This window comes from Stegostoma tigrinum, chromosome 43, assembly GCF_030684315.1.
Source record: "Stegostoma tigrinum isolate sSteTig4 chromosome 43, sSteTig4.hap1, whole genome shotgun sequence".
NCBI classification, from domain to species: Eukaryota; Metazoa; Chordata; class Chondrichthyes; order Orectolobiformes; family Stegostomatidae; genus Stegostoma; species Stegostoma tigrinum.
In genome coordinates this window covers 6,967,084-6,981,797 of record NC_081396.1, presented here as the reverse complement: position 1 = coordinate 6,981,797, position 14,714 = coordinate 6,967,084, and the positions used below count along the sequence as shown (strand labels likewise).

Below are 14,714 nucleotides of genomic sequence, written 5' to 3'. Positions count from 1 at the left end.
ATACCATAAGCCCCTCAAAGGCAACAGACCCCCAATAATAATGTGTGGTTCTTGTCTTTGAACACATCCCACCCAGGACTGCCCCAGACAGCCGTCAGCAAAGGTGCACCAAACGAAGAAGAGCCCTTTTCCCACTGAAACGGATTCTTCACTTTTTTTTGTGGTACGCTGGCATCGCTGGCTAAACCCAGCATTCATTGCCCGTCCCTCCTTATCCGCCCCCGTGAATTGCTGCAGTCCCATGTGCTGTAGGGTAGACCCGCAATGTCCCTCAGGGAGGGAATTCCAGGGATTCTGACGCAGCGACGCTGAAGGAACAGCCGATATATTTCCAAGTCGGGATGGAGAGTGGCTAGGAGGGGGAATTTGAAGGGGGCTAGCGTTCCCCCTTGTCCTTCAAGATGGTAGAAGGACGTGGGTTTGGAAGGTGGTGCCTGACGTGCCTTGGTGAGTTTCTGGCGGGCATCTTGTAGTTAGTACACACTGCTGCGACTGAGCGTCGGTGACGTAAATGCTTGTGAATGTGGCACCAATCGAGCGGAGGGTGCTGCTTTGTCCCTGCGTGGTGTCGAGCTTCTCGATTGTTGTCGGAATTGCCTCCATCCAGGGAAAGTGGGGAGTATGCCATCACACTCCTGCCCTGTCAATGGGGGGACAGGGCTTTGGAAGGGGGGAAACAGGAGGTGAGTGACTTGCTGCAGAGTTCCCAGCCTGTGACCTGCTCCTGTAGCCACATTATGGTCCACACTGGTCTAGTTCAGATTCTGGTCACCGGTAACCCCCAGGATGTTGACATCAGAGGATCCATCAGCCCTTGTAGGGGGAGGAATGTCAACAACAGCTGCTCCCACAAGGATGTTGCTACGGTTGGAGGCTTTGAGCTATATGGAGAGGCTGAATACTGGACTGGCGTAGACTGAGGGGTTTATAAAATCATGAGGGGCATGGTTAGGTTGAAGGTCTGTTCCCCAGGGTAGGGGAGTCCAAAAGTGGAGGGGCATAGGTTTAAGGTGAGTGGGGAAAGATTTAAAAGGGACCTAAGGGGTAACCTTTTCACCCAGAGGTGTATGCAATGAACTGCCAGTGTAAGTGGTGGAGGCTGGATAAGTATATGAATAGGAAGGGTTTAGAGGGATATCGGCCAAATGCTGGCAAATGGGACCTGATCAGTTTAGGATATCTGGTCGGCATATATGAGCTGGGCTGAAGGATCCGTGCTGTATACTATCTATGACTTCAGGACTACCTGTGACAGCATGGGCAGGCTTCACATCACGCTGTGCAAGAAATGGGGCAGCGGGGGCTATAATTGGTGCTCAGTCCCACACAGAGAAGGAGCAGTCCAGATTTCAATGTCAAGGCACCACCAACCACCCCCCCCCCCCCGCCCCCCCCCCACCGCCATACTGCGTTAGCCCGATATCCGCGGGAGACGGAAGGTGTTGTGGACGAGAGTCTAAATTCAGTAGTTATCTGTGCAGTTGGAGGAGCCATCTCTCAGATGTGATTGTAAACCCGAGCCCTGTTTGCTCCAGCAGGCAGATGGAAAGGACACCAGCCCCTGATCAAAGATTCAAAACAGTTCTCCCTGGTGTCCTGGGCAATTATCTACCTCACAACCAGCATTGCTAAAACAGATCAACTCGTCATTTATCATGGTCGCACTCCTGTTTTCAATTCCCTCCATAGTCTGTCCACCCCCTTGATTATCCTCCAGCCCATCAGCCTCCCTGGTTTCTGTGCTCCTCCAATTCTGGCATCTTTAGAGTCCGCTGGTTTTCATTGCTCCACCAGTGGCTGCTGTGTCTTTGACTGTCTGGGTTCCCTTCTCTCTGGAATGCCCTCCCTAAACCTCTCCACCCTTCTCTCTTCTGCCCTTCCATTGTGAAAGCCGCTGGCTTTCTGTCCTGAGAATCTGTTCTGCAGCTTGGTGTCAAATTGAGTTTGGAAATCCTGACTGTCCAGTACCTTTACGAGTTGTGATATAGGAATGCTGGTTGGGTGCCAGGACTCGTGGGATCATGCTATGCGTGCACTGGCTGTGGCATTTCCTGTGTTATCACCGTGACCATACCGCAAACGGCACGAGACCTTCCCCGGTTCCCCCACCACGCCCAGTCGGTGCTCAGCCTGATTGTTACAGCACCTACCTGCTGGAGGCACTGTTGCCGCTGTATGACCCAATACTCTGAGGCGTCTGCTTCGGTGTGACTGCAAGAACACAAGACGACAACAGATTACCTGATACCGCTCGCAACGACAAGCTGAACGTGTTGCAGAGAGCCTGGCCATCCAATTCCAGCAACCCTACAGGGCAGCAGTATCATGATCCCAAATCCTCCTATCATCACGTCAATCCAATCCTCAGCCTAACATTGCGCAGAGATAATGTGGCATTGAGATGTTAATGTGATAACATCCCACTGATTTCTATACTTCTATAAATTAAAGTCTTTTATCTGCCTACATATAGGTATGCAGGCACTGCCCTGAAGCTTTCTGCCCAGCTAGGAATTCAGTGTGAAACTTTTGTAACTCCTTATCTTCCCACACATCAGTGTGCAGACACTGTCTTAAGCTTCCTGACTGAATAAAATTAGAATCAAACTGTTTCAAACAGGGTTAGGTGGGGAACATTTGTAAAGGTGTGAGACCTCTAAAGCATGTAACTTCTGTCGCTGGCAAAGGGGCCAGGGCAGTGACTCTGTTCTAGCCAGACAGACCGGCAACTTGAAATCACAATCTGTCCCGATAACAACTTGAAATCGCCTCCTGCCATTAGCAGCCACTTCACTAGCAATCGATACTATATCCTGGTCTTTTATGTTCTTGATGTAATAATTGTTTGGTATCCTGTCTTTATCTGATGTAGTAATTGTTTCATGTATCATGTCATTGTAAAGTGTGAAATCGTTTTACGTATCATGTCTTTTGTAAAGTATAAAAAGCGGGAACTGTCCGCTGCTCGGGCAGAATTGCTTGCGAGACTCTGCACTCTGTGCCGGGTTAAGTCCAGTGATTCTCCACAGCTTGTACTTGCTTTGCAATAAAGGATTTGTGTTTTTCTAAACAGGTCAGTCTTGTATTGCATCAAGTCCGTGAGGGTCTCCGAAAACGAACTTGACAGCATGCCACCAGATGTCAGGGGCATCCATCACAGCTCTGCGCCTGTTCCCATTGAAGGCCCTGCTTATGACTGACTGACCAGACTGCCTATCTCCAGCCAGCAGTAACACAGCAAGACAAAGGGCAAGGAGATTAATTGTCAGAACTGCAAATGGTAGATAAATGAGACGTCTAATAACACTGAACAGTTGAAGGAGCATAAGTAGTCTTCTCCCTTTCCCTCATACTAGATGCTATATTTTGCTCATATATGAAGTGATATGAGACTATATCTCATATACCATATTACCACATCACAGGTCAGGGATGAAGTTTCTGCTGTTCCTCCTTCAGGAACCTTCCGCTGTTCGTTCTGGTTCATCCATACAGGACAAGCTGGTTACAGAGGAACATGAGGAGACCAGTCAGCCCCTCTGACCTGCTGCACACAAGCAGAAGTCTATTCAACCCCAGAGAAGAACCATGCAGACCCCCTTGAACCTGTGACGTGGGAAAACGAGGCGGCCTGTTACATTTGGACAGGAGACCTTTCAGCCCCTCAAGCCTGTTGCACAGGGACAAGAGGCTGTTATTCAGGACCTCACACCTGCTCCACAGGAACGGGAGTCCACAGATAAACTCAACCCTGTTACAACGGAACAGAGGAGGCCTTTCAGTCCTTGAACTTGCTGCATGGGAACTAGGATGGACTATACAGCCTCCTTTAACCTGTTACTAAGGAAAACCTTCCCAGAAACTGATGAACGTCATGCTCCCTGCTCCAGCTGCACCACTGACATCCAGCCGTCAATGTCGAAAATCACCCAATTATGCCAAATACACAAAAAGCAGGACACGTCCAACCCGGCCAATTAGCGCCCCATCGGTCTCCTCTCGGCCAGCAGTACAGTGATGGAAGGTGTCAGTAACAGGGCTATCACTCAGCTCCCGCTCAGCAATAATCTGCTTAGTGACGCCCAGTTTGGGGTCTGCCAGGGCCACTCAGCTCCTGGCCTCATTTTCACAGCCTTGGCTCAAACGTGGACAAAAGGTGCAGTGAGAGTGACAGCCCTTGACATCAAGGCTGCATTCGACTTAGTGTGGCATCGAGGAGCCCTAGCAAAGCTGGAATCAGTGGCTAACTGGGGGCACATTTTCCACTGGTTCGAGTCATACCTGGCACACAGGAAGATGATTGCTGTGGGAGGTCAGTCATCTCAGCTCCAGGACATCTCTGCAGGAGCTCCTCAGGGTAGTGAGTCAGCTCCAACCATCTTCAACTGCTTCATCACGGAACATATGAACAAGAGGCAGCCACTCAACCCTTTGAGGCTGTCCCATCATTCAGTAAGATCACAACTGATCTTTCTTTTGGTCTTACGGGCAGAAACAAACCATGCACTGTTTGTATCTCTGATGAAGGGTCTAGGCCCGAAACGTCAGCTTTTGTGCTCCTGAGATGCTGCTTGGCCTGCTGTGTTCATCCAGCCTCACATTTTATTATCATGCACTGTTTGTTTTTTATTTTGTTTACTCAAAACTGCGGGCCTGACGTAGGCCAGTGGCCAAGGAGAAAGAAAACAGTGTGTAGATCAGAGAGACTTGTGACAAAACAAAAACTGAAGCTGCTGGAAAAGCTCAACAGGTCTGGCAGCATCTGTGAAGGCAAAAACAGGAAGGGTCGCCGGACCCAAAACGTTAACTCTGTTTTTTCCTTTGCAGGTGCTGCCAGACCTGCTGAGCTCTTCCAGCAACTTTGCTTTAGTTCCTGATTTACAGCATTGGCAGTTCTTTCGGTTTTTATTGTGACAATACAACTCCAGGTCAGAGGCAGATCACACTTACCTCTGCTTGAGGGAGAAGTGATGGCAATTGGACGAGTGTTATTGGACCTGGGGGATAAAGGAAGAGAAATAATTAATGTGCAGTATGTTCTGGGGCATGCCTTAATTAGCGTGCTCTGCCCACTCCTGTGAAGACTCTGATATGTTATGCAGGAGGCGATTTAGCCCTCCCCTCGAGACTGTTACACACGAACAGGAGGAGGCAGCAGCCCCGAACAGTGTCATTTTGATTTTAAGGTTATGCCCACTTGTTTCAGACTCACCTCACACATACCTTCTAACAAGAGAGTCAAATCCTTTAAGAACTTTAAACACTTTAATTCGATCAGTCTTTAAACTTCCACCCTCATGACCTGACGAAAGAGTCACAGGCCAAAACATTAATTCTCTCCTCCTAGGCTGTGTGACCTGCCCAGTGTTTCCAGAGCTTTATGCTCTCCTTTCTGGTTGCCAGCATGTGCCATATTTTGCAGTTGTATCACCACACACCTACAGTCATAGAGCTGAGCAGCATGTCAATGCCGACCAGACATCCCAAACTAATCTAGTCACATCTGCCAGCATTTGGCTCAGATCCGTCTGAACCTTTCCTATTCATATATCTATACAGATGCCTTTCTAGCACTTCCTCTGGCAGCTCATTTCATACACGCACCACCCTTTTGTGAAAAAGTTGCCCCTCAGGTCCCTTTTAAATCTTTCCCCTCTCATCTTAAACCTATACCCTCTAGTTTTGGACTCTTCTACCCTGGAGTGAAAGGCTTTTGACTATTCACCCAATCCATGCCCCTCATGATTTTATAAACCTCTATAAAGCCACCTCTCAGCCTCGGACACTGCAGGGAAAATGCAGCACCATGTTTTGGAGAGACAGTCATTGGTGAAGCAATTGGACATGTTTGAGTCCACATTGTTGAGCAATACAGTTCGTAGCTGAAAGGGTTAGCTTACACTTCACAGAATCATAAAATCCCTACAGTGTGAGCGCAGGCCATTTGGCCCATCAAGTTCACACCAACCCTCCAAAGTGCATCCTACCCAGACCTAACCCACTCCCCCACCCTTATCCTGTAACCCTGCATTTCCCATGGCTAGCCTACTGAGCAGGCATATCCCTGGACACTATGGGCGATTTAGCACGGCCAATCCACCCTAACCTGCACATCTTTAGACTGTGGGAGGAAACCCTCGCAGACACGGGGAGAATATGCAAACTCCACACAAACAGGCAGTCACCCAAGGCTGGAATCGAACCTGGGTCTCTGGTGCTGTGAGGCAGCAGCACTATCTACTGAGCCGCCGTGCCACCCACAAAGGCACTACAAGACAATTTCCAATCGCCAGCACACAAAGGACTGATCCCTAGAGGATCACCGACACATCTGCCAATGTGGTATACTGCATCCACTGTACCCGGTGTGGCTTCCTCTACATTGGGGAAACCAGGCAGAGGCTTGGGACCGCTTTGCAGAACACCTCTGCTCGGTTCGCAATAAACAACTGCACCTCCCAGTTGCAAACCATTTCCACTCCCCCTCCCATTCCTCAGACGACATGTCCATCTGGGCCTCCTGCAGTGCCACAACGATGCCACCCGGAAGTTGCAGGAACAGCATCTCATATTCCGCTTGGGAACCCTGCAGCCCAATGGCATCAATGTGGACTTCACCAGCTTCAAAATCTCCCCTCCCCCCGCCGCATCCCAAAACCAGCCCAACTTGTCCTCGCCTCCCTAACCTGCCCTTCGTTCCACCTATCCCCTCCTCCAACTTCACGCCCCACCCCCATCTCCTACCTACTAACCTCATCCTGCCCCCTTGACCCGTCCGTCCTCCCTGGACAGACCTATGCCCTCCCTACCTCCCCACCTACACTCACCTTTACTGGCTCCATCCCCGCCTCTTTGACCTGTCTCTCTCTCCTCTCCACCTATCTTCTCCCCTATCCATCTTCTATCCGCCTCCCCCTCTCTCCCTCTTTATTTCAGAGCCCCCTTCCCCTCCCCCATTCCTGAAGAAGGGTCGAGTCCCGAAACGTCAGCTTTCCTGCTCCTCTGATGCTGCTTGGCCTGCTGTGTTCATCCAGCTCCACACCTTGTGATCCCGAGAGGAGCTAACCAGTGTGAATCTAATGAGTGTCTAACCGGTACAGTGTGTGTCTAACCGGTACAGGATAAGGGTGGGGGGGTGGGTTAGGTCTGGGTAGGATGCACTTTGGAGGGTTGGTGTGAACTTGATGGGCCAAATGGCCTGCGCTCACACTGTAGGGATTTTATGATTCTGTGAACCGGTCCAGCTGACCTAGCTTAACAAGCAATGGGAGCTAATAGAGATATGAATTTACTCTTATATCAAGCCTCACAATCTCACAAAGGGTCATGTAGTGCAGAGTGAATTTAAGTAGCTCTTAAGTACAATGTCATTAACCTATTCTGTTGATCATGATTGATCCAAATTCTGCAGGAAACTCTGTGTAGATATCTGTGTGGACATCAGTGACTCAAACTAATACCAAGAGGAAGAATTACTGAGTCTACGGAATATGGAAGTGGGGTTGGAACTGTCAGAAGCTGGATGGATGGTTTGCGATGCCAACAGCGTGGGCTCAGCTCCAGCATGGTTTGAGGTTATTGTGAAGGACTCTTAAACTTCTTAACCTGTCCTCTCACTTGAGGCATGGTGACCCTCAGGTTTATTCACCATCAGTCGTGACTGTCTAATGAGAAGGAAGTCCTCTGCTGCTCTGGCAACTTTATACTGTTACCCAAGGCATCCTAAATGGTTCCAGTGAAGTGGAGAAACTGCTCCCACTTGAGAGAGGATCGAGGACATCAATTAATAATAACCACTGGTAGAAGAAGCAGAAGTGGCAGATGGAGAATCTTTGACATGCAGTGAGTAGTTCTGGAACACAGGGTCAGAGAGTGTTGAGGAAAGCAGGTTCAATCAAGGCTCTGAAAGGTTGTTTAGACTGTTTCTTTGAAGAGGATCAAGGTGCATGGTTACTGACAGAAAGAGGGAGAACGAGACTTAGTGACACGCTCATTCAGACAGCAAGAGGTTTCCTGCTGCACCGTAACAAATTTGGGATTAAGCCGAAGACACGCAAAGCCAGAAGTGGAAGAGATTACAGAATTGTCAGAGGAGATTACAGGGGTCGGAAGAAATGAGGACCCGGAGGAATCTGAAAACAAAGCACAGAATTTTAAAACTGTGGCCATTGCTTTATTGTAAGTCAATGACAACAGGTACTGGTTTGTTCGGGGGTGGTGACTAATGGGATGTGACCAAGAGAAAAAGAAAGAGAGAGACAGACACAGAGAGAGAGACAGAGAGAGACAGACAGACAGAGACAGGGAGGGAGAGAGGGAGAGAGAGAGACAGAGAGAGAGAGAGAGAGAAGGAGAGAGAGAGAGAGACAGACAGAGAGGGAGAGAGGGAGAGACAGAGAGAGAGAGACAGAGAGAGAGAGAGACAGAGAGAGAGAGACAGAGAGAGAGAGAGAGAGACAGACAGACAGAGACAGGGAGGGAGAGAGAGAGACAGAGAGAGAGAGAGAGAGAGAGAGAGAAGGAGAGAGAGAGAGAGAGACAGACAGACAGAGAGGGAGAGACAGAGAGAGAGAGACAGAGAGAGAGAGAGAGAGAGAGAGAGAGAGAGACAGAGAAAGTCAATGTCTGACCAGTAAATGCTTGTTCCAATGTTAAAGCTCCTCCCCGTCTCAGAGAAAAGAAACAGGGAAAGGTTAGTGGCGAGTTCACTTGCTTCAACATAGAGCAGCAAAAGGGAGGACAGAATCTCCAACAATGCTGGAGGAAGAATGAGCATCTAAATCAGCTCATACTGAAACACTTGGAGCTGAAATACAAAATACTGACCTTCGAAGCTGGAGGTCATGAGTAGGTATCTGCAGCAAACAGAAACAAACGCTCTTTTGATATGATGAATACTGCAAGTGACCAAACATAGCTTTAACTAAATGAACAGGGGAATTAGGTAAGTGAGAGAAAGCAGAAGACAAGTGAGGATCAGAAGGTAGGATACAGACAAAGTGACAATGGAAGGAAGCAAGCTTAGAGGGCAGCAATGGTGCAAGAGCAAAGAGGGGACAGCGAGTGACGGAGAGAGAGCAGATGGGATGGCAAGTGATGGAGAGAGAGCAGGGGGGACGGCGAGTGACGGAGAGAGAGCAGGGGGGACGGAGAGAGAGGAGACAGGACGGCGAGTGACGGAGAGAGAGCGGGGGGGGGCGGTGAGTGACGGAGAGAGAGCAGACGGGACGGCGAGTGACGGAGAGAGAGCAGACGGGGCGGCGAGCGACGGAGAGACAGCAGGGGGGGCGGCGAGCAACGGAGAGAGAGCAGGGGGGACGGCGAGTGATGGAGAGAGAGCAGGGGGGACGGCGAGTGACGGAGAGAGAGCAGGGGGGACGGCGAGTGACGGAGAAAGAGCAGACGGGACAGCGAGTGACGGAGAGAGAGCAGATGGGAAGCGAGTGACGGAGAGAGAGCAGAGGGGACGGTGAGTGACGGAGAGAGAGCAGAGGGGACGGTGAGTGACGGAGAGAGAGCAGAGGGGGCAGCGAGTGACTGAGAGAGAGCAGAGGGGACAGCGAGGGCGAGGAGGAGCAGAGGGGACAGTGAGAGACAGAGAGAGAGCAGAGGGGGCGGTGAGGGCGAGGGAGAGCGGAAGGGATGGTGAGTGACGGAGGGAGAGCAGAGGGGAGACTGGGGAGTTGAGGAAGGGGGAGATTGTGGGGGAAGAAAAGGCTAGACTGGGGAGGGAGGGAGTTAACATTGGGTAATCATCAGCACAGGGGTGATTGCCCCCCCCCAGCCTCTGATCAGAGGCCTCAGTCAGCTCAGGGGTCTCACCTTCGCCATGGTGAGCAGCTTTTTCATGTTGTCCACTTGACCCTTCAGCGCTGCCGTCTCCCTGCAGTGGGGGAAGTGGGGGTGTAAACAGAAAATTGTTAAAACCCTCATCCTGTTCAATCTCCATTATACTTTCACAGGAATCTGGGCTTGTTTGGGCCAGCTCCAATCGCAGGCTGGTATTTGCCGTCCATCCTTAGTTTCTATCGAGCCATGCTGAGCCACTGTGGCCTGTGTTCACCCAGAGTGCGGCGGGTTTTAGGCTGAGGGGGAGTCTCCCGGTTTCGTTACCCGAGGGAGTGAAGGAGCTCCCCGATGGAGTGTGACCTGGCAGGGAGCTGGCTGGTGATGGTGGTGCTCCTACCACAGTCATGCTGCCTCTGAATCCCTACCATGTGGAGTTAGGTCCTTTGGCCCATCGGGTCACACCAACCCTCTGAAGAACATCCCACCCTGACCCTATGCCCTTATCCTTATCCCTGCATTTCCCATGGCTAACCCACCTAAGCCCGCACTGGGCACCACGGGCAGTTTAGCACGGCCAATCCACCTTAAACCGCATGTCTTTGGACTGTGGGAGGAAGCCAGAGCATCTGGAGGAAACCCACACAGACACAGGGAAGGGGGGAATGTTCAAACTTTGCACAGGTGGTCGCCCAAGGGTGGATCGGAACCCAGGTCCCAAGAAGCAGCAGTGCTAACCACTGAGCCACCGTGCCTCACCTTGTCGATTGAGGTGGGCTGCCTTCAGATCGCAGTACAGTCATGGCACTGTGGGGTTGGGTGCTAGGTGGCAGTGAACCCCATCCCTTGGGAGACTGAAGTCGCACCTCACCCTGCAACCACCCCCCCCCCCCACCACCACCACCAGGCAGCAAGTGCCTGATGTCTCAATCCTCTTGTACGGAGCCTCAATGAGGCCCCTTAAGGTGTGTGTGCGGCCCACGCTGTGCCATGCTGCCCCACTGCTCAGGTGCAGGCTCACTGGGAGGAGAAGCTTGACATCACGATTCCCCTGACCACACCACAGTAGGGGCAAGGCCCGACTCCCCAAGGGCTCTCTGCCTGATCCAGCTGTTCCTGCAACCCCACCCCCAACTTGCCTTCTCAGGTTGGGAAGACACCACAGCCAGTAATCCCCCAGGTTTGATAAAGGGGCCGATGTCACCTGGGCTAACCAACAACCTGTCCTGGACTAGCCACGTAGAAGCAACGGCGAAGAGGGCTCAGTAATGCCTGCAGATCCTCAGAAGGCTGCGTCCATGAGGACCCACACCAACTTTTACAGATGCACCACAGAGAGCATCCTACCACAGTTCGGTACGGCAACTTGTTTGTGTAGGACTGCAGAAAGTTGTAAACACAGCCCAATCCATCACACAAGCCAACCTCCCATCCACGGACTCCATCTACACTTCTCTATGTCTCAGAAAGGCAGCCAACATCATAAAAGACCCCTCCCACCCCAGTCATAATCTCTTCCAACTTCTTCCATCAGGCCAAAGGTACAAAAGCCTAAATGCACATACTTCTGTTATTAGACTTCTGAATGGGCCTCTCAAATTTCAAATCTGATGTTGATCCTGTTTTTGTTCACGTCCTGTGCAGCCTCACTCTTTTGTATGCCTCGCTCTGTTCAATCACACAATGATCTGTATGTCCTTGTAAGTTATGATCTGCCTGCACTGCAAGCGAAACAAACCTTTTCACTGTACTGTGGTACGTGACAACAATAAGATCAAATCGAGTTGATCACCATGTGAGGCGACCTCACGGAGATATTCCAGACTCTGAAGGGTCTGAACAGGGTAGGGCACAGAGAGGGACAGAGTTCCCTGGTTATGGGGGCTCACTGTCTCAAGGATAAGGTGTCTCTCTTCCCTCAGACGATTTAAAATGGTTGCAATTCTCTCCCCCTGGGGTTGTGCACGCTCCATCGTCGAGTACTTTGGACACCAGGATCAAAAGGTATCTGGCCTCTTGGGTAACCGAGGGATGTGGGCAGAGAGTGGGAAACTGGAGCTGAGTCCCCAGGATCAGCCAGGATCGTACTGAGAGGCAGCGCAGGCTTGATAGGCCATATGATTTAGTCCAGGTGTTTATGTTCCTGTGGCTGGGTGTGCACGCTACAGATTTCTGCACAACAATGCGCTCCTCGCGAGGGAATACAGTCCGCAGATACCAGTTGATAAAGGTCAGTCCAGCACCCAGCAGCCACAAGTTCACTGCACAACCAGCATCCACTAAAACACAGGCGATGTGTTTGTTCGTCTCCGCAGGAATACTGATAAAAGCTAGCAGGGCAAGTATTAAATTGGAGGAATATTCAAACAAGTGAGAGCATTGAATCACAGGAATCTTACACTAAAGACGAGAGAGACCTGTTGTGGACGGTTTTCATTTGGACTTCAGTGGAGCTAAAACACAGGAATGCCAATTTTCAAACAGTTACAACAATTCACATGACAGGAAAAAAAGGCGCTGATTGGTTGGAAAAATCCACTCTGACTGGCCGACACATCGCTATGGAGTAACCAACAGGGAGCAGATGGCTCCCCCAGCTCCCGGATCATTAGATTAGATTAGATTCCCTACAGTGTGGGAACAGGCCCATCGGCCCAACAAGCCCACACCGCCCCTTGGAGCATCCCACCCAGACCCATCGCCTATAATCCCCACACACCCCTGAACACTACGGGCAATTTAGCATGGCCGATCCACCTAGCCTGCACATCTTTGGACTGTGGGTGGAAGGGTTGGACAGATTCCTTTTGTTTGCAGAAGACAGGTCCCTACGAGCAAACTCACAGCAAGGTGAAACCTTTTGGCAAACATGCCCCTCTTATCAGCGATATTGACATGATGTGCTGCACAAGGATTGAACGTGGAGGTGCGTTAAATCTGGCTGATGGAGATGCTCACACTTACTTCTCTTGCAATCTTATTTTGCACTGCGCCTCCTGCAGGGCAGCCTCCATTTTAGAAATCTTGTGCTTGTAGAAGGAAAGGAGTAGCTCAGTCTGCTTCCTCTGGAACCTTGTCACCTACGAAGGAGCAACGAGACGCGTCAGAAAGTAGATAGCTTACATCCAAGATCTTACGCACAGCACAGTCCCCAGGGGCAGATAATCTGGGGTCCCTGGTTTCAGGGAGCGGTGGGGGAGGGGGGGGGTTATCACCTCAGCAGCATTGAGAGTCACCAGCTCTGAGGCTGTAACAGCTGCTGTGTACTCATAGCCCCGATCGGCTCCTTTAAATCACCATAGCACATTGGACAGTGGTTGTAGCTCATCAGGGTAACCCTCGGAAACCAAGCGGCAAGGGAGGTGTTTCCGAATGTGGATTCAACAGCTTCATAGCAACATAACCAGCAAAGGTATAAAACAGATGCGATGGGCAACTTTTTCACGCAGTGGGTGGTGCGTGGATGGAATGAGCTGCCAGAGGGAGGCGGTAGAGGCTGGTACAGGTACAATCTTTAAAAGGCATCCGGATGGGTACATAGATAGGAAGGATTTAGAGAGATATGAGCCAAGTGCTGGCAAATGGGACTAGATTAATTTAGATATAGACCTTTCCTACACTGGGGAGACCAAAGGTTGGATGGCCACTTTCCAGTGCAGCCCACTGGTTTGACACCCCCTCCCTCCTTCCCCAAAAGGCCAAGTGATCAGGTCAGAGGGACAGCCAGAGAGTTGTGGCAAGCTCAGCTGGTGAGGAAGACGGCAGATGGAGGCTGGCCCATAGGGTATGGCAGAGGCTGCACTGCCAGGGCGTGCGTTCTCTCCAGCCATGAGCTGACTACCACAGAGCAACGCCTCCCGCCACCAGTCGGAGGGCTGCCCACTAGCTCCCTGCTGCACTCCAACTCTGTGTCTCAACATCCTTCTCCTCCGTCAGTGCACCAAGAAAAGTCAACGGAGGTTTCAGGAACTTCCCACAGTGACCACTTTACGACTTTCCAGACCCATGCTGGGTTCAACGTTTTCACAGCAAGACCAGCCCACTCATTCATAGAGACCTACCACATGGAAACAGGCCCTTTGGCCAAACTTGTCCAGGCCGCCCAGTTTTCACAATTTAAACCAGTCCCGTCTATCTGCATTTGGTCCATGTCCCTCCATACCTATCCCATCCATGTCCCCGACCAAATGTTTCTTAAATTACAAAACTACTCCCCTCCACTACTACCTCTGGCAGCCCATTCCAGGCACTCATCATCCTCCATAGGAAACAACTGCCTCTTTTGTATCTCTCCCCTCTCACCTTAAACCTATGCCCTCTAGTTTTAGACTTACCTACCATGGGGGGAAGAGCTGTCAGCTATCTTCCTCATCTGTGCCTCTCTCATGATTTTATAAACCTCTGTAATGTTACCCCTCAGTTTCCAATGGTCCAGGAAAGAGATGTCCCAGTCTACCCAACCTCTCCTCAATAACTCAAACCTTCCAGTCTAGCGAGCATCCCAGTTTCTGCACTCTTTCTAGTTTCATCATGCTCTTTCTTTAGTAAGATAACCAGAACTGCACGCAGTACACCAAATGTGGCCTCATCAACACCTTTACAGCTGCAGTAAGACGTCCCAACTCCTGTATTCAATGCTCCGCCTGAGGACAGAAGAGCTGCACTGGATGTACAAAACTGAAACAGGAGTAGGCTATTCAGCCCCTTGAGCCCATTCAATAAGATCATGGCCGATCTGACTATTTCACATTCCCGCCTACCCTGACAACCTTTCGGTCGTGCCTTAAAAATATTCAGGGACTTTTGTTTTAGTCACTCTAGGGATGTGGGGCTCGCTGACTGGGTCCAGCATTTATCGCCCCGTCCCTAATTGCCCTCCTTGAGAAGGTGGGGGTGAGCTGCCTTCTTGAACTGCTGCAGTCCACGTG

At 50.8% G+C, this 14,714-nt stretch overlaps 1 protein-coding gene across 1 annotated transcript in view; it reads right to left on the bottom strand.

The window, feature by feature from the left end:
* Positions 1–14,714, bottom strand: part of LOC125449015 (RING finger protein 212B-like) — an 85,771-nt gene that overhangs the window by 63,487 nt on the left and 7,570 nt on the right. Inside the window, exons 3-7 of the mRNA XM_059641782.1 lie at positions 12,751–12,866; positions 9,823–9,883; positions 8,827–8,855; positions 4,951–4,997; positions 2,151–2,211 (exon numbers count right to left, since the gene is read on the bottom strand). Of these exons, the coding sequence (XP_059497765.1) occupies positions 2,151–2,211; positions 4,951–4,997; positions 8,827–8,855; positions 9,823–9,883; positions 12,751–12,866 (314 nt within the window). The remainder of the gene's footprint in view (positions 1–2,150; positions 2,212–4,950; positions 4,998–8,826; positions 8,856–9,822; positions 9,884–12,750; positions 12,867–14,714) is intronic.